This window comes from Solea senegalensis, linkage group LG4 (genome assembly GCF_019176455.1).
Source record: "Solea senegalensis isolate Sse05_10M linkage group LG4, IFAPA_SoseM_1, whole genome shotgun sequence".
Classification (NCBI taxonomy): Eukaryota; Metazoa; Chordata; class Actinopteri; order Pleuronectiformes; family Soleidae; genus Solea; species Solea senegalensis.
In genome coordinates, this window is record NC_058024.1 from 23,079,678 (window position 1) to 23,103,537 (window position 23,860).

Below are 23,860 nucleotides of genomic sequence, written 5' to 3' on the forward strand. Positions count from 1 at the left end.
ATTTAATATGAGCAACAACAAAAAAAAAAAAAAGTATAAAAGTTTCCCTTCACCTCATGTGTGTCTGCTGTGTGGAGAGTTCAGTGCTTATTTGAATCATCAGTGCCGTCACATTTCCTTTGTCTAGAACATTCAGTGCAGATAAATCTCAACGGTGAACAACGTGAGCGTCAATTACCACAACTGGAAGTGCGCAAGTAAAAAAAAAAAAAAAAAAAGCGTGACATCTAAAGTCTCATGTTCCATCACTGTGTACTTGACAGCAGCTTCATCCATGTCTCTTTATCTGCCCTGCAGTAAATCAACAAAAAAAAGTATAGTTGTCACAGATGATATGATTCTGACGGAGAATTATTAGTCGGCATGAAGATGATATTAAATGAGTTTGCTCTCACTTTGTGTTTGTCACGAGTATCATGGCGGTGGGATGTCCTGTGCGGCTGTGTGACAGATGCAGCAGGAAGGATTCTGGGGGTAAACTCAGGACTTCGGTCTTCAGGTGCTCAATGCGCACGTGTGTAGGGAACACGGTGTGATCCATGACTATGAACCTTTGATCCCTGAACATGAGAAAAAAAATGGTTCAGCTTATCCTGGATGTTAGAAATGTATGCCTAATCTTCAGTGAGTAATACTGGCCATTACTGATGAATAGTTCAATCTCAAACACTAGGGATGCGAATCGGTGTCAGTCAGTTTCAGTTCGATACGGGTCACAAATCAATGGATCGGATATCGGCCAGATGAAAAAAAAAAATTGAATCTGAAGCTAAAAACCATTTTAGCCGAGTCATGTTTGGGCTGTTTATTTCTTCTTTTTGGGAGAACAAAATTTGTTACACAGCTGGAGAAATGTCTTTGAAATACATTCACTAATGGTCTAAAATGACTGTATGAGTTTTTGATATCGGAAACCAAAATTCCTATCAAATACCTTTTAAGAGAGATGATGAGTAGGTCATTGAAGAGGTGGAGGTAGACACTGACGAATGATGGCCTGGAGTTGTAAGTGCCCTCCAAGGTCAGCTGTCTCACGGGACCTTGATGCACCAGGAAACGCTCACTTACAACCAAAGGAACGGACTGCGTGACGAAAGGTAGTCCGTTACGAGTGAACTGGCGTCTACATCCGAGTGCATTAGGAATTTTAGGAACGACAAAAAACAATTCTTACCTTCACTTTACCAAAATCCAGCAGCATTTCAAGGTAGACCAGCTCTTCGATTTGCTTCATTTTTCGAACGCCCTTGTCACAATCTGCCGCAATCTGGTGAGAGTGGACGTCAGAGAGTTAAATATCGCTGGATCAGATGTAGGAAAAACAAAAAAACCTAAATATTACAAAGAGATATGGAGCTCAAACACGTGGCCAGAACTCAACGAATGTTATATGGACTTATTTTAAGATAACATTTTGTAAAAAGACTGATATTGTAGAATCTCAAGGCTGTGATAACGGTGTTGGCATTAAAAGTGGTGTTGAGCCATCCCTTAGAAATACTGTTCCAAGTTTAAGCACCAACATATATCTAAAATGCACAAACTAAAAGTACTCAAGCAGGAAAATCTCTATACATGAACACTTGAAAGTCTCTATTTGTTTACTACTGGGTGGATTTTTTTGTCCGTTAAGACATTTAAGAGGCAATTCCTGTTTATTCAGTACAATTCACCTCAATTACATAGTTTCCATTCCCCATTTTAGACTAAGACAAATGTATAGATCTTGAAAGTAAAAAAAAACAGGATTACCTCATGAACAGCTTCTTTTGCTTTTTCCACATTTGGCACTGAGTCACAGTCTGGTTCTGTCAGTTTCAGGATGTTCTAAATGGAAACCGCACAAATATAAAAACACCTTCTGTATGAAACATTCTGCATCAAGGCGAGGGTTCAACGCCAATAATCTACCTCCAGTAGAAGCTTAATGCGGGTAATTCTCTGGAAGGGAAGCACGAGGAATGACTTGAGGTTCTGTCTTTGACACACTGGGTCACTCTCGAGCCTCTTGAGTGAATACACAAAGTCTCTGTTTTGCTGCCTGGGGGGGAAAAAGGCAAGTGAAGACTATACTAGACACACACATAACAACTTTAAGATGCCATATCTAGAGACTTACAGCAGCTGGTTGACTAGAGCCTCCTGATACATCATGTTGGTCACATATGGCACATAGAGCTTGTGAAACTCTGGGCCGTGCTGGAGAACGATGTCCCCGACCTGAGATATTAACACACACTCTCCCAGTCGTATCTCCAGGTCCATGAGAAATCTGGAATCAGCAGGACACCAGGATTTACAATCAAACACAAAAACAGAGGTTCTTCTGTGTGTGGAGTGCTCACTTTTCGCTGGCTGCCCTGACGTGACGGATGTTGGAAAATAAAATGTGATGCTCCATCTGAGGCAGGGTCCGCTTCAGAGTCTTGGACGCGTAGAAGTGGTCGACCGCAACTCCAAGGCTCCTCAAGTAAGACGCCTCGGAACTGATCAACTCAAACATGGACTTGAAATGAACAAAATGGATCAAATGTTTTCCCTCAGTCCATTCCCTGTGCATTCTCACCATCACATCAAAGACCAAAACACCGAACTGATCCAAATCAGCATTTCCTGTGTGTAGAAGACACCCGACCGCTCATCCATCCTCTCTATAAACCTCTATTTCCCTACACTAGTATAAGTGTGTTTTATACAACCTAAGGTACTAATGACACCTTTATAGGTGACATTTTATCAAACTATAGGGGGCCTGTCCTGCGTACGGTTTCTCTACAATAATAATACAGTTATGAAATGGTAGCTTGTGATCTTTTACTCAAAATGAGAATTTGTTCATGTCCCTATTGTGAAAACCCTGCGAGGGAAATTCTTACTCTCAATCAATAATCCTTTCATTCTTGTAATACATTTAAGAGTAAATGAAACTTCACTGTGGCACCATGCTTCACATACTTGTATCCTTGCTACACTAACCTTTTCACTCGTGAGCACGAGTAAGAGTACGTAAGAGCTTCTCACACCTCCTGAAGGCGAATCTCTTTGGGGGTCAAGCGGTCGAGCAGGCCAGACGCCTTCACCTCGTCCAGATCGTGCCACAGTGTACATGGCGTTACCCTGAGAGGCTGAGGTGGAGGCGAGGACAGGGCGACTTCAGGTAGTCGTGATGGAGAGGACGTGGCCTCAGCAGGCAGAAAGGGGCTGAGACGGGAGTGCAGACCCTGCACAAACTCAGGCGATATCAGTTCAGACAGAAAGGTCTTGTCCAGCCTGTGCACTCCCCTCTTCACCTCCTGCAGACAATAATCCTGATACAGTGGCACTGCAGAGCAAAGGATGAAAACACAGGCATCAAAACAAATGAGAAACATTCAGGGACTCACAAGAGGATTCTGGGAGATGCTTACCAATCTGGATGTACTTTGACTGGAATGATATTCTCAGCTCTTGCTTCTCGTCTTCCTTTCCTTCCCTTGTGTGAAAAGCAAGCAACGCTCAAGTTTTCCTGCTTTAACTGTAACGTTTGTAGAAATGACTCGCGGCCTCTTACCCCTCTGCGGTCTTATCCTCATCTAACAAGGACAAAGATGAGACATCTTCATCAAGTCTAGGAGCTGAGAACAACTTTGCCACAGATAGCATTTTCCCAAAACGCCACATGTGTGTTAAAGCCACTGACCGGACAGCAGAAGACGTGTCTGTGCAAGAACTAAAAAAAAAAAAAGACATTTCACCTCACAATAAAAATAAAAAGGTTCACATCAGTGATAGAGGTCTTTACCTGCCATTGTCCAGCTGGTTCATGGGGTCACTGGTCTCATCATGGCTCCCACTATCCTCGGCCTCCAGAGAAGGAAGCTGCTCTCTTGTCTCTGTGGTTAATATATGTGATACTAAATTATTCACAAGATGAGGATTCCCAAAGTAGGAGTGCAGATTAGCGAGGATGTCGCCGCTGCTGCACAGGGAGCTCTGGTTCTCTTCTCTGTGATCACACTGGGCCATGATACTGTAATGTTGATGTTCCCGCGCCAGCACACAAATTACTTCCTTTTGTTATTTATTTAAAAGTGCTGTGGTGGAAAGTGTTAACCCACAGACACGCTTGTCCTCTATCTCCCTCACAGGCTTGACATTGCTCTGGCAGGAAACACACAGGTGTGTTACCGATAATATTAACTCAGAAACATAGGGCAGCCACATGGAGCTCGTCGTTAACTTGATTATTTACACCTGTGCTCTTACTCATGCAAACTGTCAACAAGCCACAAAGTTTGAGTTTGTGAGGGGTGGACACTGGGACTGGTTGCATATAAATATTAAATCTTCATTTGTAGTAATGTAAGGAAAAGTAGAGCTGAAACAATTACTCAATGAATTAATCGACAATTATTTTGTTCATTATTAAAACAACATCTTAAATGTTATTAGTATCTTCATTTCTTTGCTCCAGATAACAAAGAAATCATTAAAAACTGAATCCTTTTGGTGTCTGGACAAAACAAGACATTGGAGAACATCATTTCCAGGTTTGACAAACACTGATCAACATTTTATAGAGCAAACGGTTACTCAATTCATCGAGAAAATAATCAACAGGTTAATCGATTATGAAAATAAGTGTTCGCGACAGAAAGTTTGATTATAAAAGCGTGAAGATTCTTGGCTGAAAAATGACATTTATATCACAAGGCATACAAATACTACTTTAATTTTATTTGCAGTTTAAAATTTCATAAAAGTAAATAATTCATTCTGCCTGAACATTGTCGGTATATGACTCAAATAAAGCCTTTCAAATCATTGTTGTATGATATACTGAAAAAAACACAAGACAATAAAAACAGGTTTCAAAAAAGAAAATCAACGTTTTTAAAGGAATGACCACACTACGATGATTTGACACAGAATTGATTTTCTGAACAGGAGATAAAACAGTTTTATAATTGAAAAAAGAAATGGCAAAGCATTCAAACTGTGAATACATACATACAGTACAAGATACCTTCTGTAATATTTGGAAAATGCCGTCTGTGACCAAATTCCAACACATACACACATGTGGCTCACTTGATATTTCAGTGTAATAATGGATATGAATTTAGGGGTTTCCAATTATCTGCAGACATTATTAACAACCCTAGTTACTGAAATCGACAACACTTTTAAAAACAAAATATCTGACACTCACCAGACAGTTTACTCTGGCACGAGGAGCAGATGAAAATTGGAGCTGCTCCACAAATTAAATTCCTGAATAACAATAGCTTGTTGAGATATCAAAAAAAGGAAATTATAATGATGTTTTAATGGTTCAAGAACCATTCGCATACTGGGCATTTTAGACCATGTCAATGTTGGACAACAACTAAAGAAGAAAAATCAAACTATCATACGAAAAACTCTAAAAACCAATGAAATGGGTGGGCACCAAAACATCTGCATGCAAACACACCTCACATATCTGTTATATCCAGAAAAAGTATAACCAGTTGCCCTGTTTGTTCTTGGACATTCTCTATGACAGACCAAGAAACCGCATTTCCCTGTGTTTTAAACATGCTCCCTGTTTAAAAAGGGACAGAGACATCTGGATCAGTAACAAGGTATAAATATGACAGACGCCGAGTTGGGAGGCTGCGGACTCAAGTGAGTGGTTATGAGTCTAGATGGGCACAGTGATACTGCGAGCGAGTAGCACCAGCAGAGCTAGCTCCACAACCCCTTGGGCTTGTTCCAGTGCCTCTGCAGCCTCCCGAGCAGAAAAGCCTGCCGCCTGGATTCTCTGGATGTGCTCCGCTGGAAACTGTTCTATAAAGGGAAGTGGAGAAGGGAGAAGAGGGGCCGTAGATGTAGGCGGAGGAGCCTGAGCAAGAGGAGGGACAGAGGAGGAGGAGGTGCTAGGGACTTCCTCTGGTGAGCCCGCTGCCATCGACAAAGGGCTACGAAAAGTCTGCTCACTCTGGGGGCCAAGAGTGTCTGTGGTGTTGTTGCCAGAGGCTTGTCCATCTGCAACCCCTCTCCCCTGCTGCCCCTCGGGAGGTTCCCTGAACTCCAGGTCCCCCACAGGATCAGGGGGAGCCTCTGGCTCAGGCTGAGAAATGCCAATGATACTAGCTTCATCCATCCCACATCCACCTATCCTCCTCTCCCCTGAACCGTCCAGATGTTCAGGCGGCTCTAGTTCCACCACTGTCTCTGCTGCATCTTCGCCAAGATGCTCATCATGGCCAGAGAGGTCAGGCACAAGACAGTTAGATGGTCCCTCATCAGACACAAAAGCAGCAAGGTTGGCTTTGGCATTGCTTGGTTCTGCACCAGATGTGATGGCAGTGGAGAGGGTAGGCTGGGTAATTTCAGGTGGGGGGGTAAGAGGCTCAGTGGCCAGGTTGTCTGTGTCCTGTGTGAATGGATGCGAGGGGGAGCAGGAGGAGCTGCGGTTCTGGGACTGAGCATGGTTGTTGGTTACCAGCAGCTCATGGAGCTCCATCAGAGCAGCTGCCAGCGAAGGGATGCTGTCGGAGCTAGAGCAGCGCTCTCCTTCAGGCTGGTCCCTCTCAGAGGGAACCACGCTGTGGGAGGAAATAGGAGATTCCATTTCAACTGAGTCGGGCTGGTTGAGAGCACCCACACAGGCTTCAGTAGAAGCGGCTGGGTGAGACTCGATCGTCTCCTGCTCCATAGGTTGAATGGAACAATGATGCTCTGGATGTGGGGATGAGTTATCTACCTCAAATGGTTCAGCATCAGGCTCTGTAGCTGTACAAAATTCCTCATCCTCTGGACACTGAGATAACATAGTTATATCTTCGGGAGAAGTATGCGTAGGGAGGACATCTGCTGAAAGACTGGGAACCAGGGGCACTTCAGAATTGCTATGGACAGGCAGAGGATGAGGGTGGACTGGATTATTTGTGGAACTAGCAGCCTCTGTGGGGGATGAAGGTTGAGACAGCTCCTGAGAACCTGATGGGTCCCGACTCTGCTCTGGTGCTAAGACCTGCTCCATGGCAGCTGGGGCCGACTGAGAGCGATCCACAGTTTGGGGGTGGTGGTCAGATGGGCTTTGGGATGGGGAGGTGGATGAGGACATTTGGTGTAAGGTTCTGGGTAAAGTAAATGGTGGGGGTTGAGGTGAGGTAGTTTGTCCATCTGCAGTGTCTATTGTGAGAGAAAATAAAATTGGAATTAAACATCTGGACTGTGTGTGATTGTCTGGGAGTATAACTAAATAATGTGCATTTTCATTCAATCATCAAAACAACTCAGCAAATATTTATTCAGCAGTTGTTGTGCTCATTAACAGTTACATGTATCAGAATAAAAATAATAAACACACGGCATAAGTTAAAATATAACATCAATTAACCCAATTTCAGCGGCATAACAGCAGCAAAACAAAAGTAATAAAAAAGCAATGGACTTAGCACTGGCAATGGAGCTATGAATTTGCAGTACCTGGTTGGTAGGGCCCTCTCCAGCTGTCTCCAAATGCATCAGTGCTGTCCTGCTCAGGGGTTAAGGCACACACCACACGCATCATGCAAAGGGACGGAGAAAGTTAGCAGTCACACACAGGGCATGCAACAACCTATCGGCCTTTTCACACACACCTACTGTAGATGTGAAAAGTGTCATCCAAAAACAACTTGAGCCTCTGTCCTGACAGAGGTCACAGCACAATTGTGAAACCCCAAGAGCTCAGATGAGGTGACGTCAGAGGGATCAAAAAAATAATATTGATAAGTCAAAATCACATAATCGTGATGACGTTCAAAACTAAAACTGGAACGGATGCCACAACAACAAGGCATCCCAAAACTAACTTCTCCATCTGGCTAATGGAAGTAATAACATCGTAGAGGAAGTACATCAATGGCAGTTACACAAATATTAATGTAAGCCTTGAAATGCATTAAAGGGAAACATATTATATTCAGACTATTGTCAATATTGCTGCGACTTAAGTTTAATAAAATTAAAGTTCAAAATATGTTGGAAAAAAGCCCAACTTTTAGTCAAATGACTGACTTTTAAACCTAAGTAGGAGTTGGAAAAACTGCAATGCTGTTATTGTCTTATAACATTAATGGATTAAAACTGAACAAGTCAAGAGGGTTTGTCTTGTATTTGTCATATATTAACCCACTAAATTAAACCAAGAATAAACCAAGATAACTATCTGACAAATCTGAGGAAACAAACCAACCGCGTGACAAGCCACACGAGAAAAAAAAGGTCTACCTGGTCTACAATGCTGGGTTTAAAACCCATAGTTGTTGTTAAATGATGATAATATCATTAGTATGTAAACACTGGTTGACATATGAAAAGATCATTATACATACAGGTACATTTGAACATAATATGGAAATTTAGTGTTATCATTTTTTGTAGTGTTGCCATGACGTCTTCCTAACAGTTTATTTAATGTGGAATATACTTAATGGTGACACCAACAAACCTGCATATTTTTAGCATTAGAAGTTTGTTTAATGGTGGTTTCAAGTGCTGGTGGTTTTCAGACTCCTTAATGGAGCCATCTGCACTGTTGTCCAACAGAGATTCTGAATAAATTGAACTGCTGACAACAAGTTGTTAATGATGATTGACACTGGTGGCGCCTTTTGTACAGATCATCAGCAGGAGTTTAAAGACGTACAGAAAATGTGCCTGCTAATGGAGTGTTTACCCACTCCACTGTCGTATCCAGTAAGGAGGAAGAGCTGCTGATGAGGTGTTTTCTCAATAACACTGATATGGAAAAACCGTTTCCTAGCATGTTTCCCTTTAAGCCTAAAAAGCTTGATTTCAGCCAGGAACTCATTTATGTTCAAAACAAATCTCTTCTTTTAATTAACCCTGATCCCTCAAAGTCTACTAATTTGCTCTCATGATGGCATGAAATGATTATGAGAAGACGACTACTTAAATGGGGTTGAGAGTAAAAAAGCTTCAGGTGGCACATGCACATGTAGTTCTGACTCTGGTGGAAAAAGCTCAGTGAAAAACAGGCTGAAGTGCAGAGATGGGAGGCAGTTTCATACCGCTTTCTTGTATGGACCTCTGAAGTGCCTCTGCCAATTCCCTGTCAGCCATCTCATCTGGACGAGCGTCTTCACGGCCCTCTGCTCCATACGCCAGACGGGCACATTCTGGCAGCTCCGCCTCGGAGAGGAAACGGGTTTCGGTGCCTGTGGTGCCGATTAAAAGCACGCTCTTCTTCAGGTCAATCGAACACTACGGGAAAAAAAACAAACAAACTATAAACTAGGCTAATAAATGTATCTTCTTCCTTCCTGTACATTTAATGTTTATAATATACTAACAAAAGTATACACACCTGGTGCCTTTTCAGCATATCCAGGCCAAGCAGCATATCCATCGGCTGGTCTTCCAAAATGGAGAAAGAACAGGGCAGGAAGTCGCCCTCTATTTGGACCTGAGCTGGATGAGGGAAAACAGTAAAGTCACACCATTTCTTAACCACATAAGTTAAATTCTCATTTAAAAATAAATGTTAAACAGTATTTGAAAAGAAATTTGAACCATCTAATTTTATGATACCAACCCAAATGAACTCTGCCAATGATCTTTTGAGTGCCCACTCCCTTAGCGATTCCAGCCCAGCGTCGGTCCACCAGCCGCATGATGTTGCAGCGCTCAGCACATGCTTGGCTCATGATGGTCATCTGAGCTCCTGAAAACAGCAAGCCGTAAGCTCTATGCAATTGTTGTTCAAACCAGGGTGACATAAGACAACAGTATTGACAACAACCATAATAATTTATTGTAGTTTAAATAACTGCAGAGACTAAGACTTAACTAATCTACCGAGCCACAGATACTACACCCGTGTGTTGAATAATACACATAAGATCTTATTTAATGCCAATTACCTGAGTCAACAAAGGCTTTCACAGGGTGGCCATTGACTTTGCAGTTAATGTAGAGCATCACCACCTGTCCAAAGCTTTCTGGGGCCTCCTCCATTGCAATGGTCATGTTTTCTTCCACATTGTGCTGCCTGAAATACGCACAAATCCACTTTACGTTGTAAGCAAGACTGAAAACATGTTGCCAATAGTATGCAGTAAGTGGCCTTTCCCTTCTTACATTCTCATTTCCTTACATTTATACTGACAAGTATATAATAGTGTAATACTAGTGTTCAACTAGTCTCACACAACATGTTTACTGTATTACAATATCCAACTGAGAAGTGAAAGAATATATTATGTTGTTGTCTACATTCTTTATTATGAATGTATTTTAATCAATGTATGTGGTCAACAAACTCTCCGGTTTTTAGACCGTACCTGATGTCCTCCTCAATCTTTGCTTGTGCTTCCAAATCAAAAGGATCCGCAGTCAGAAGTCTGATCCTCTCTTGCTCTCTCTTGGCTCGATCCTGCTGTTGCTCCAGCAGCACTTTGGTAAAACGTTCTAAAGAGATTTACACACACAGTTACACTAACATGGTAAGTCTACATCTAATGGAAATTAAAAGAATCACTACACAGGTGTTTTTACCCAAGTCTCCGCTCAGAAGAGCCTCAGCAAGCGGTGGGTTTCGCTCCTTCAGGAGCGAAAGCTCGTGTGGATTGGATAATAGCATTTGCTGGAGTAAGGCAGGGTCGTCCAGCCCCTGAGCAGAGGAGCCTGGTAAGGCCATTGGCGTGGAAGGTTGTGCAGCGCGCTGTGGCTGCACAACAGGCTGTGATGGAGGCTGAGGCTGCGCCTGTGCCTGCGGAGCCTGTAGCTGTGGCCTTACAGCGCCACGCTGACTGGTTGAAGAAGAGGTGCCTGGGACTGTGATGGATCGGAAGTCAATGTGGGGCAGACCTGAAGGGCAGACAGAATTAAGATTAGTTGCTTTCCATACCATTATTTTTCATGACATTTTAACAAACGCATGCATTACCTGGAAAGGCTGGCTGAGTTGGCGGTGGCCTTCTGTCAGCTTGCCTGAGAACGACCACATCTCCATCCTTCACACCATAGTTACCCAAGGCACGGGTGGGGTCTTTAAGGGGCTGTTCTATATATGTGATCTAAACAAAAAAACAATACAGAGCATTTATTTAAGTAACCTTATTCAGTCTACAGTGTGCCCAACATATTTACAGACTACAATGCACCAGGAATGTTAGGGAGGTGAGGCATTTTGAAAACCTTGTTATCTGACACCATTGCAAACGACTGCACATCTTGCATACCACAGTTTGAGAATCATGGCAGTAAAAGTGACACGTTTCTGTACCAATAACAATGTTCAAGGAAATACTTATGGGCATAGAGCCAAAACCAAGGACAACAAAGCTGGGCAAAGGTTCAGCCCAGTTAAGACAGAAAAAAATGTTAAGATAAGGCTTCCCCTTCCCCCAATCTTCATAATACTAGACAGCTGCTATCTTATATTATTGTATGCTATTTTGAAGCCAGTGTAAATTTATCAAATGTGCTACACTACGCAAAGTTTCTTTTATTTCCTGCCCCTCCTCACACAAAGTAAAGTTAGGTTAGTGGAGAAGAGAAGCTGTGTTTGCCTGGGAGAGATGTCGCCAAGTTGTCTTTTATATACATAATGACACCTAAAGCAAAAACACACAGCAAGCACTACTCCCCGCTACTGCTCCCCCACTTGGGTGAGCGAGCTAGAGATGTGACAGTGAGAGTGACGATCAATTAATGCACCTCAATATTTATTTAAAAAATCCTGTAAATCCTATCAATTAGGCTGCTGCATCTATATATGTAGAAAGGGCTTAATGCATGAGTGCATTATTTTAATCCAAATACCCACAGATCAGATTTCATATAGCAGTCTTGGCCATAGACATGGGCTGTGTTCTCAGCAGAAATATTAATTAAAAATACAAAATTGATAAAACATTATCGTTGTATAAAATATTTCAAACGCACTGTCCCAAACTACAGCACTTTCAGGCTACCAGGTAGCGTATTGGCCTATCACAGACAAATCAGTGTCAGGATTGTTGTCTGATATTACTAGATGTAAAGTATTTTTTTATTTTATAGAACATTATGCAAAAAGTTTGTGGTAATTAAGAATTCCTCAATTTTCAAGTACGATATTTCAGCACATGCTATTATATTTAGTAAATAAAATGTTCCTGTTGATATGCTTGCTAGTACTGTGTTGGCTCCAGAACTTCTGTAATTCTATGAGTAATATATTCAATAAGACACAGAACACATCCCTTATTCCACTATCTCTAAGGTTGAGATTGATCAGACTGGTCTGAGACAAGAAAAAGGCAATTGTAACTTAAATAACCAAGGTTGTCAGAAGACCATTTCATAAGAACACTTTGAACCTTAGAGTGAGCTTAGAGATGAGCTACAGCTACAGAAGACCACACTCATGTCAGCTGAGATCCAGGAATTGAGCTATGATTCACACAGGCTCACCAAAATTGATATGTATTGATTTTGCTGACTGAAGGGTCAGAATTTGTAATAAACATGAAATAATGGACTCATGCCTTGCATCAACTGTTCAGGCTGCTGATGTTGGTGTAATTGTGATTACTTGGCACTCTTCAACACCAGTTAGCACCATGAGAGTTAAAGGCCACAGCCTACATGAGAATCGTTCCTGCAGGCCATGGCCATGCCATTATGACCATAGCGTACCCATGTTCTGAAGGCTACATCTAGTCGAATAACACACCATATCACATAGCTCAAATAACTCTCAAACGGGTTTTGTGAGCATGACAATGAGTTCACTGTATTGAAGTGGCCTCCACAGTCACCAGACTTCAATCCAATAGAGGACATCTGGTTTGTAGTGGCAAGTACGCGATACAATCATGTTAATATCGAACAAAACCTTTGAATTACTTTACTTATTTAAATGTTCTATATAAATGCCATGACGGCAGACATACAGGCAAAATGTGTTTCAAAACAATATTAGCAATTTGTACTTTAAAGTGGCCAGTGAGTGTGCCGAGTGTGCCAAGTGTACTGGTCTTGACTGGGTCTTGGTCCAAAAACAATCTCGGTCTTGTTATGGTTAAGTCTTGGTCTAAGCCTTGTCTTGGTTCACTCTGATCTTGGTCATAGTCTCGATCAGTGTCTATGTTCTGGGCTATTACACTACTAAGCAGCAGGTAGCGTGTCGTTAGGACGACTTTCGGTTAGGCTACAGACACCCACAGAGAAAAGAGTCACTTTAAAGCTTCATTAATCGAGGAGACTGGTCGGTAATGTCAATAAGTCGTTACGCAACACCGCGTTCCGTCAAAACAGCAGGAGACCGATTCATGCTAGCAAGTTTCCAAGCTAGCCACTAGCTTCATTAGCCTTGCCGCCGCAGCGAGCTTCAGTCTAACCTGAATTTCCCCAGCTGGGATTCCTGACTCCAGTTCACAAAGTGCTACAAAGTCTCTCAGCTCCAGGTCTGGGGACACGTCGAGGGCGAAGGTGGTTTCTGGTCGATCCCTCGGCGCACAGAAAACGGTGACCAGCATCGTTTTTATGAGGGAGACAGGATCACTGGTGGACAAACCCGCTGTAACAGATTGCGGTTAGTGTAGTTTCTTGTCTCACAGAGGAAAACACATTTACGATTAAGATTATCCGCTCCAATTTAAAGACACGTTTAAGCATAAAATAACGTAGTAGGGATAAATATCAGTGCACAGAAACACGGTGACTGCTTTCCACTTACAGGGTAGAAGCCTGGCGTGACAGTTTCGCTTTTAACAACTAACCACCACCACCAAATTTGTTCAATGGTGCCGCATTTCACTAAGACTGTTTTACGACATGCCGCACTACACGACTTGCTGTCGTGAATACAGTTTCTTCACAATACTGGTGTCCCTTTACCGCCATCTACTGGACCTTTGAACACATTAAAAATATAAATGTGTTCATAGTATACCTTTGGGTGAAAAAACAACAATATTTTAGTGCACTTAATAGTTCTGAGAGCAAAAACATGTTAATACTTATATATAACCAGCAGATCAATTAGATAATATCTTATAGCAGCCTCCAAAAAGCCGTACCCTTGCTTTAAAGTACATATATAGGTTTATTTTAAGGCAACAAAAAAGGATTATTTCAAAGAAATTACACACGTATACAAATAGCATGTTACATGCAAGTCCTTTAAGAGAGTATGTCATGTATCATCCATACATCTTTTATTATTAAATGCAATTCATTCTGTAAGATTACACCGAGTGCACCTTGTATTAAACCTCCTTGATGTGGTGTCTTCTGCTGGATTTTCCTCCTCTTGGCTAAACACATATTTTATTTCTTTAACTCCAAGCAGATGTTGCATGAAACGCACAACAAAGATCTGTACTCCGGTCGTCTAATTTTATGTAATGACACAATCATGAAAAAACTCCAATCATAACCCTAATCTTATAAGAAAAGAAAAAAACATTTGCTTCTTGTGTCATTGTGTAATAATGCCAGAAAACTCCAGAACCAATCTGCAACAGTCATTGCTCCATCACTGGAATACAGGGAATCTTCCACAATCTTCCCTTTATGTAGATTTCAGAAAAGTGCAAATTAAGAGAGAAAAAAGATTCTGCATAATGACTTATGTGGTGTCTTTTATATATATATATATATATATATATATATACTCCATTAAAGCAACCTTCAACACAAAAAACTGTTAATCATACACTTTGCAACTTGTGCCAGTCAGTCAACTATGGACCAATATAGTACCATGTAAAGTCATTTGCTTCTTCCTAGCAAAACTAAACCCCCAAAAAATGTTTTTCGTGATTATTAATAACAGGAAAAACTCATTGTAGAAACATACAACTGACAGTATATCATTCTGCCCCATTCTGATCCTTACACCCTGTCATGAAGAGATAAATAATTGATTCTCCACTAGTACACATCTTGACAAGTGTAAATTAAATTTTATCGTTGCAAAAAAAGTCTGGTCTGTCAATACAACGGGTATTATTTTCTAAATTTTCAGCTTGCAAATTTGACGTAGTCCATATTATGACGTAAATGTAAACCGGCTGATTCAATACAAGCCATTTGTGGTGCTCTTGTTTAAATGATTTTCACATTTTCATAGAATTACATTGATATGTACATGTTTTCTTTTAAATCTGTGGAGCTTTCGCCATTTGTGTGGTTCATCTATCGTGCATCCTCTTCTATCTTGCTGATTGAAAATGTGTGGGGAGTAGTTTCCTTCAACTGAGAAGGTACCTTATCTTTCTTACTGGCATTAAAAAAAAACCTGCATCATTTCCGACATAGATAGCACATAGACTGAGAATTCACAATTTCAATGTTGGAGGAATATTTCGGTTTACATATTTCTCTCTTTTTTGTTGTTTTGTTTTTGCATTCAAAGCCTGAGTGTTTTTGTAGTAAAACAAGTTGACATTATGGTACATTACTAAGTTTTAACTTTATCTGTGGTCTTTGCTCCTGTTTGTGAGATGTGATATTTCACATCTTTTTCCACTTGAATCAGATGAGTTGTGGATTGGATGATTAAAACGCACATGCACATCCTGTCTGTAAAAACAGGTTGGTTTTCCCGTCACTCTTTGCGCAGGTGGTTGTCGTGGTGAAGATGCCTCATCTGTGGTGTCTCGTTCAGTTTCTGTACAAGTTCACGGAGGAAACACACACGGCAGCACTTACTCACTGAATATGTTTCCCGTCAAATTTCTCCTACTTGTGTTGACTTTTTATGGACTCATTGTGGAGTTGGATGCTATTATTTGCCCAAAAGGTAACGTATGACTTTGATTTTTCATTCTCTGAAAATGCTAGACTACACAACTTCCCCTTATTTCCAATGCATTAATGTTTTTAAAGAACACTGTACATTTTGATGATGTGAAATTATCAAGGTCAAAAAGTTAAGAGGATGATGGGTACGAGATACACATGTGACGCTTGCCCTGATGGATATTACCAGCCAACAGAAAACGACTCACAGAAGTGCATTACATGTAGAACGTGTAATGCAGGTAAGTGCTAATCCTTTGTATTTTCCAAACATTCCCGCAAACCAAAAATCAATCCAAAATGAACCTGCTAATTTCCCAGATGAACATTTGTTTATTTATTTATTTATTTTTGTTACTGCTGTAGGCTATGGGAGTGAGATTATACAGGTGTGCACAAAGGAGACGAATACAAAATGTGCCTGTCGCGCAGGCTTTAATCCGTCTTCCCCCGATTTTTCCATTTGCAAATGTAACCCTGGATTTGGGTTGAAAAATGGAGGTACGTTGAATGCTTGCAAACAAAATACTGCACATGACGTGATGAAGTTATTGTCTTTTTTTCATGATCAATTCCCTTTCTTTCTTTCTTTTTTTCCCATGTCAGAGTGTTCACGATGTGAGGACGGATTTTTCACCAGTCACGTCAACGCACAGTGTCGAAAGTGGAAAGAGTACGTCCTTGTGCATTACTGAACACATGTAACCTTAACGATGTTATGCCCCAGTCTAGGGGGACGAGGACACAACGTGATAAGGCCTCATCTTCCCCAAGTCCCAAGTGACCACAAAGGACTTTTAGTTTTATATTCAGAAAAAAGAATGATTTATTTACAAAAAGTAGGTTAAATGACAAAAAATAGATGAACTGAGGTCTAGGCTTCAGGGTGGACTAAGGCCAAAATAACAAACAAAAAAGGTCCCTGTCTAGAAAACAATAAACCTTACCTGACAGGAATGACAGGAACTTACCCCCCTAACTAAATAAACAGGAGAAAATGCTGTAACAAAACTGGCAGTCCACCCCTACTACTGAAACAACAACTAAACTACACAAAAACACAAGTGTACAAGTGATTTTATTGTACAGTAAAAATGGAGTTTTCTGCCTTTTTCTGAGTAAAAAATGGATACATTTGATGCTAAATTTCTCAAAAATTATACAGTAAAAATGTTTGATAATGAGTGAGGGAGTAGTCAGCATGCTCCTGAAGTCAACTGTACCAACCATTGTCAGAACTTATGGGCAAAAGTGATTTTATTGTACAGTAAAAATTGAGTTTTGGGCCTTATTCTGAGTAAAAAAGAGATGACTTTGATGCTTAATTTCTCACAAATGATACAGTAAAAATGTTTGATAATGAGTGAGGTAGTAGTCAGCATGCTCCTGAAGTCAACTGTACCAACCATTGTCAGAACTTATGGGCCAAAGTGATTTTATTGTATAGTAAAAATTGAGTTTTCTGCCCTTTTCTGAGTAAAAAAATGACAAATTTGATGCTTAATTTCTCAAAAATTATACAGTAAAAATGTTTGATAATGAGTGAGGGAGTAGTCAGCATGCCCCTGAAGTCAACTTTACCAACCACTGTCAGAACTTATGGGCCAAAGTGATTTTACTGTACAGTAAAAAATTGAGTTTTCTGCCTTTTTCTGAGAAAAAAAGAGACAACTTTGAGGATTAATTTCTCAAAATTTATACAGTAAAATTGTTTGATAATGAGTGAAGGAGTGGTCAGCATGCTCCTGAGATCAATTGTGTCAACCATTGTCAGAACTTATGGGCCAATGTGTTGTTATTGTACAGTAAAAATCTAAATAAATTAGGGAAAATATTTTCTGCATGGCAGCAACCTCCGCCGCTTTCACGTCCGCCTCCAGTTCGTCACCCGTGCGTCACCCGCAGCGGCAGTGTCAGTCGCATCACCAGCCAGTCTAGGTAGGACGCCCTGCTCCATTAACTTTGACCACAGCAACTGCTTGAGCTCTGCTTTCCTGATACTGAAAGGCACATGCACATTATAACAACTTGCCACAATCAACAAGTCTGCTTTCTTACATTTTTCAAGTTTTGCCAAAGATGGACTGATCATAAACTCATTCAGTGAAAATTCCATAATTCCCCCCACACACAAAAAACCCCCGCCAACCAGAAGAACAAACAAATACTCACCGAATCTATTCGAAAAACAAGCGAGACAAGAAAACGGACGAGCCCCCAATCATGTTATGCCCCAGTCTAGGGGGCCTAGGACACAACGTGATAAGGCCTCATCTTCCCCAAGTGACCACAAACATTTTTTAGTTTTATATTCAGAAAAAATCAGGATTTATTTACAAAAAGTAGGTTAAATGACAAAAAAATAGATGAACTGACGGACTAAGGCCAAAATAATAAACAAAAAAGGTCCCTGTCTAGAAAACAATAAACCTTACCTAAGCAACCTTAAACAAACCAAATGACAGGAACTTACCTCCCTAACTAAATAAACAGGAGAAAACGCTGTAACAAAACTGGCAGTCCACCCCTAACTAACTAAACTACACAAAAACACAAAACTACAGCTGAAGTGTAGCCGGTTGGGAGAGGAGAGGAGAGGAGGAGGAGGAGGAGGAGGAAGTGTGTACTGCCATCTGCTATGCTGCCCTCCTGCCGTCCACCATATTGGCTCCTTATGTATCAGGTGGTGATCGAGTACAGCCAATCGAGAGGCAGGGCCCAGAACCACTCCACCAATCCTGGGGCACACACAGCAGTTTGACTGCAAAATAACGACGACAGTCGTAACAACGATAACTCAAGATGTTGGCTGTTGTTTATGCCTTATTAAAGTGATAATTTGGGTCTTCTGAGCTGTGGTTGAACAGTCTGACCCACAGATTCTGGCTGTCGCTTGACACATTGCCATCAGCAGGGACAAGATGAGAAACTGCTTTTCTAACACTCACTGAAATAAAATCTAAAGTCTGTGATATCTTATGATTTACCTTTGTAAACCTCTGAGAAAATCTGAATTTTTAGCTCTGTGTTCATACTTCTCATTGAACACCAAAGTCACAAAATAACATGTTTTGAACTCTTGTGTGCGATGGTGTATAATTGCACTTTTCTCTATTGACTTTGAGTGAATGGGAACAGCAAGAAAAATGTGGCCAATACATTCTTAGCCAGATTTAAAGGAATGCTTCACCGATTTGCTTTTAGCTTTGTATTAGAATAGGGGTAGTATCTTTGGAAAATTGTGCTTCCCGACCTCAGTTTCCCCTGAGTCGAGAAATATCTTCATTATTTTTTTTGTTAGGTGCCCACCAGTGACACTTAACGCTAATTCCGCACTTTTTAGACCCACATGTAGGGGGTCGGGGCCTCATTCCCAGAATGTAAACAGTGTCCGCCATCTTTGCTAACAGTTATGCTAACAGGACCAAGTGTCACTGGGGAAACTGAGGTTGGGAAGCACAGTTTTTCAAAAATACTCCCCCTATTCTAGTAATACAAAGCTAAATACAAATCGGTGAAATATCCTTTTAAGCAGGTCTGTGATAAAATCTACATGCGTCGATTTTATGAGGTGAAGCCTTTGATACGTGGCTAACATTAGTGTTTCTTAGCCACATCCTTGGTAAGGACAAGTGTCCATGTGTCTCAGGCTGGTTTTGCAGCAACTGTGCTGGTGATGAAGTCAGTGACGTCTGTGTGCCAACACCTCATACAACAATAACACTTTATCCCCTCCTAGATGCAAGTCAGGAGTGAACACCACAGGAACCAGCACCAAAGATGTCATCTGCAATGAGATGAGTAATCCTGGAATCAAAACTGACATCTCCTTCACATCCCAACGTCCACAGGAAGAGACCCGCATGCACACGATGTTCACCACTATCAGCAGCACCACCTCACCTCCTACAGTCACAAAACAAAATGGGGACTCCCCCACCAGTGCCAACACAGGCAATCACATAGGTAAAGGCGATCTTTTATGTGAAAAAGTGTGATTAAAGTCATTTTGTAACATGTCCTGTCCCGTCTCAGGTTTGTTCCTCCTCATGTTCGGAATTGTTGGCCTGCTTCTTCTGACCACGGTGACCTGCAAGCTGCACATCACTCAAAACGTGCAAAGAAAACCAGCAGAGCAAAGTAAGTTGCAGGACAATGAAGTGATAGGCGTCTCCGCTTACCTCCGCACAAAGGCTGGAGGTAAACAAAGCCTCTGAAGATTTTACCAATTCAGTTGTTAGATATCACACATATGTATTAATTAGTGAGATGTAGAGGATGACAGTCAATGATGCCATTCAACCACATTAACTTTATGTTTGGTTTCAGCAAAGGACTCAGTGTGTAGGAGGCCGGTGGAGGAGAGTGGCGATGACAGCGAGTTATCCGTCAAACTGAACTTGGGGGAGCCTTGAAGTGAAACTTTCCTCGACACCAATGTGTCACTTGATGGTGTGAAATTACCACATGAACGGTGTTATTCGTTCATTCATTCATTCATTCATTCATTCATTCATTCATACATTACATTGCGTTGCTGGTTTTACTCTCACGTCAGGTCTGTATATTTATGCTGTTTTTATTATTATTATCCGGACTCACATTCTGAGCTGTGGTCAATATTTGACCAATATTTGTAATTTCAGGGGAATCTGAACCATCTGTGTGTGTATCATACCTTACTTTTTACAGTAAAAAGTATTACTCATATTAATCATTAGTACAATTTTGTAAGAGATACACTTTAATGGGGCGAGTGACAAGTTTCTGAGAAATACAGAGTATGAACAGTGTTCTAATGGGTTTTGTATCAACGGAGACCACTGATCCAAACCGTTATGAACTGCTAAATAATATAGAATAGATTCTATTTTTTATCAGTGTGTTTGTCTTGTCTTTATTTGGTCATGTTTTTCGTTTATCAGTTCTGTTCCACTGGTGACAATTATGATGAAGCCAGTAATGGTAAAAAACATGCTTTCAGTAACATGTGGGGTTGGGGGAGTTTCCCCTTCTTCTTTTTTTTCCAACTGAAAAACACTTCCTCTCATGTTTTTATGTCAACTGTCGGAGAGACCGACATTATAATGTGAAGACTTTTGTGTTTTTTTAACTCAGATCAGGGCACCCACACGAGTTATGAAAGCACACCTACATTATCCTTTATTCAGCTATTTATGTTTTGCTAAAAAAAAAAAAATCAGATACATGAGTCTTAATATGACTGATGGCTTGAAATTTACCTAATTCTATTAGCTCTTTGTTTCTATAGGGTCTGTATTTCTTAAACTGAGGCATGCTTTAATTATTCTTGTTTAGAATACATTTTGTACAAAAATATGCGTGTGTGTCAATGTATGTGTGTGTGTGTGTGTACGTATGTGTGTGCTCTTAATTTTGAAAAAAGAAACAGATTAGTCACTGTTGGTGTAGAAATGCATTGCACTGTCTGGTCTGTTTTTAAATTGCATCGTGTGAATAAAGATGTTCAAATAAACTCTTGGTGCAACTAAACTAAGTGAGCGTGGGCATTTGTGTGAGACTCCATGATGGAAACAGTCAGTGACAAAAACTTTCAGGAAATGTCAGCGAACACGGAAGACGGTGTGACGTTTCAAAGAACGAGTGAACTAAACACAGTAAGTGCCTTATAGTGCAGCGTATAGTACTCACTAAATAAACTGATAAATCTATATCACTGAATCATAATAACAACGCACATTCTTCTCATATACATATATATTCAAAAAGTTGATTGTTTTTCCAATTGTTTGTATTGTTTACAGGTTGCAGGTTGCAGTAAAAGTATCTTCATGTAAACATTTGGTGTTTGTCGTGACAGTTTGACCTGTCGCTCTGTGATCACATTTCAGAGATCTGTCTTCACTGTGACACTATAAAGATCTTTTCAGCACTGCTGGCATAAGCCACACGTATCACATGATTTACTTCGGTAAAGGGTTTACTCCACTCGTGATGCATTACACTTAGAGGTTACTGTAATTCACTAGGTTTTTTTGAGTACTTGAGTACGCACTGGAGGCGGATGTGAAAGCGGCGGAGGTTGCTGCCATGCAGAAAATATTTTCCCTAATTTATTTAGATTTTTACTGTACAATAACAACACATTGGCAAATAAGTTCTGACAATGGTTGACACAATTGATCTCAGGAGCATGCTGACTACTCCCTCACTCATGATCAAACAATTTTACTGTATACATTTTGAGAAATTAATCCTCAAAGTTGTCTCTTTTTTTTCTCAGAAAAAGGCAGAAAACTACATGTTTTACTTTTTAAGTAAAGTATATATTTTTGGAAGTACTGTATTTTGCTACATTTTAAATTACATCCATTACTGAGTTAAAAATTAATTAATTTTTCATTAAATTAAATAAATCAAAAAAAAATATTAATCACTCACCAGAAACTTTGGCAGTGAACGATGGGAACAGGTGAACGATGTGTGGACAGGTGAATGACGAGGACAAGTGAACAATGATGACAGATGAACAATGAGGACAGGTGAATGATGATGAGGACAGGTAAATGATGAGGACAGGTGAATGATGATGAGGACAGGGGAATGATTAGGACAGGTGAATGATGAAGACATTGAAGGTGAATTGGCACTAATTAAGGTCCCTGAGTGAGTGAGAAAGTTAAAGCATTTGTGACCTTTGACCCATTTTGTCTAATACATTGTGCGTTTACATATTTTCTTTTGTCAGCACTTTAATTTGTAAAGGTTTGACTTTATATTAAAAACAATTCATGTGAGATTTGTGTCCCCTTCTGTCAACCTTGTTAAAAAAGTAGCTAAGTAACTTTTACGCTGAGTACATTTTTAGACCAGTACTTTGACTCATACTTAAGTAAAATGTATCACAATAGTGGTACTTTTACTTGAGTAGAATATTTCCACCTGTGATTACACATTTACTGTACATCAATTCATGAAGGACCATTGGTAAAAACAAAACATTGAAATGAATTAAACTGAAATAAACATTTACTTTAACATGTTCTTCCATGTGAAAACCTGGTGGCTTAACCGCCAGCGGCTCAATCAAAAATGCAGTTTACGTTCAAAGCAGGTAAGCAGTTCATTTTAGCGTGTGTCTCCACCTGACACTGGCACCTGTCTCACAGCTCCACCTAGAGCCTCGAACAGCTACAAGCATTTTTATTCAGTGGTATCTCCCTGACACCCCGATGTCAACATCACGAGAAGGTTAATGCTTGTGTTTGCCACCACTGTATTTTCCCAGTGATTCTGTGATTTAAAAGAAAAGATCTACAGTGTTCAGACGATGCCTTTATCATCAAATGTCATAACCTTCACGTTGCCTCGTGTAGGCTCAGTAAAAAGCGCATGTGTTTTCCAGCCACTGTCACCACAATGTGTGCGTGTGTGTGTGTGTGTTGGGGAGGGACTTGTGCTGTACAGCAGCAATCTTTCGTTGCTCACTGTCTTCACATCGCCTTTTGTGGCTTACACAATTGACACAGACGACGTCTGAACAGCATGTGCCTCCGTGGTGACGTCACATCCTGACGAAGGTTTGCAACCATGTGGTTGTGATTACGTTTCTGAGACTGAGAAGTAAATGACCAAATGTTGGTGGTAAAGCCGTATGCTGAAACGTGTTGTTGGACAAGAATTCAAATACTACTACATGATGCCACTATTTTTCTATTTTTTTTTTATTATTATTATTTTTTAAAACATTCATTAGGAAACCCCCCTGGGCAATTGCCTCTCTGCACCAAATGTCAACAAACCATAACCACACTATACACATAGTAATAGTCTTAGAAAACTACACAGTAGTGTGTACACTCCCATCTGAAATGTGCAGCATGTTATACCTGCATGAACAAACCAAATAAAACCCACAGTACGCTTCACCACTTTTTAAGTTAAGGTTATACAACTGTAAGTGATGTAATACTGGCATTGTGTAACCCTTTAATTGACTGGATTATACTTTGTTTTTCATATTTTAGCAGTAATTATCCTATAAGGTTTGGGCCGGTGCGGCTGAAAACTATCAATACAATAATGGGTCTTTTAACAAGTAGATTTT

At 40.5% G+C, this 23,860-nt stretch overlaps 3 protein-coding genes across 4 annotated transcripts; 1 reads left to right on the forward strand and 2 right to left on the reverse strand.

The window, feature by feature from the left end:
• Positions 1 to 28: 28 nt before the first annotated feature.
• On the reverse strand, positions 29 to 4,389 carry si:ch73-15b2.5 (rho guanine nucleotide exchange factor 5). Its single transcript, XM_044024925.1, has 12 exons — positions 3,782 to 4,389; positions 3,551 to 3,709; positions 3,408 to 3,472; positions 3,024 to 3,322; positions 2,346 to 2,506; positions 2,120 to 2,272; positions 1,912 to 2,041; positions 1,753 to 1,827; positions 1,175 to 1,267; positions 935 to 1,083; positions 396 to 560; positions 29 to 291 (listed from the first exon to the last, which is right to left on the reverse strand). Exons 1-12 carry the CDS (start codon positions 4,003 to 4,005, stop codon positions 246 to 248), a joined length of 1,719 nt encoding a protein of 572 aa, XP_043880860.1. The 5' UTR covers positions 4,006 to 4,389; the 3' UTR covers positions 29 to 245.
• A 521-nt stretch (positions 4,390 to 4,910) lies between these two features.
• On the reverse strand, positions 4,911 to 13,783 carry ddi2 (DNA-damage inducible protein 2). 2 transcript variants are annotated; one of them, XM_044024503.1, is made up of 11 exons: positions 13,703 to 13,783; positions 13,365 to 13,543; positions 10,925 to 11,054; positions 10,534 to 10,845; positions 10,320 to 10,446; positions 9,900 to 10,027; positions 9,572 to 9,700; positions 9,344 to 9,447; positions 9,048 to 9,240; positions 7,459 to 7,507; positions 6,979 to 7,161 (listed from the first exon to the last, which is right to left on the reverse strand). In XM_044024503.1, the coding sequence occupies exons 2-10, from the start codon at positions 13,500 to 13,502 to the stop codon at positions 7,497 to 7,499; spliced, it is 1,272 nt and encodes a 423-aa protein (XP_043880438.1). In that variant the 5' UTR covers positions 13,503 to 13,543; positions 13,703 to 13,783; the 3' UTR covers positions 6,979 to 7,161; positions 7,459 to 7,496. The 2 variants fall into 2 exon arrangements, with proteins under 2 accessions (XP_043880437.1, XP_043880438.1); XM_044024502.1 differs by lacking the exons at positions 10,320 to 10,446; positions 10,534 to 10,845; positions 10,925 to 11,054; positions 13,365 to 13,543; positions 13,703 to 13,783 and having other exon boundaries at positions 4,911 to 7,161; positions 9,900 to 9,999.
• A 1,799-nt stretch (positions 13,784 to 15,582) lies between these two features.
• Positions 15,583 to 21,285, forward strand: si:ch73-361p23.3 (tumor necrosis factor receptor superfamily member 4). Its single transcript, XM_044024120.1, has 7 exons — positions 15,583 to 15,772; positions 15,894 to 16,013; positions 16,138 to 16,272; positions 16,378 to 16,444; positions 19,511 to 19,737; positions 19,807 to 19,911; positions 20,101 to 21,285. The coding sequence occupies exons 1-7, from the start codon at positions 15,691 to 15,693 to the stop codon at positions 20,184 to 20,186; spliced, it is 822 nt and encodes a 273-aa protein (XP_043880055.1). The 5' UTR covers positions 15,583 to 15,690; the 3' UTR covers positions 20,187 to 21,285.
• The last annotated feature ends 2,575 nt before the right edge of the window (positions 21,286 to 23,860 follow it).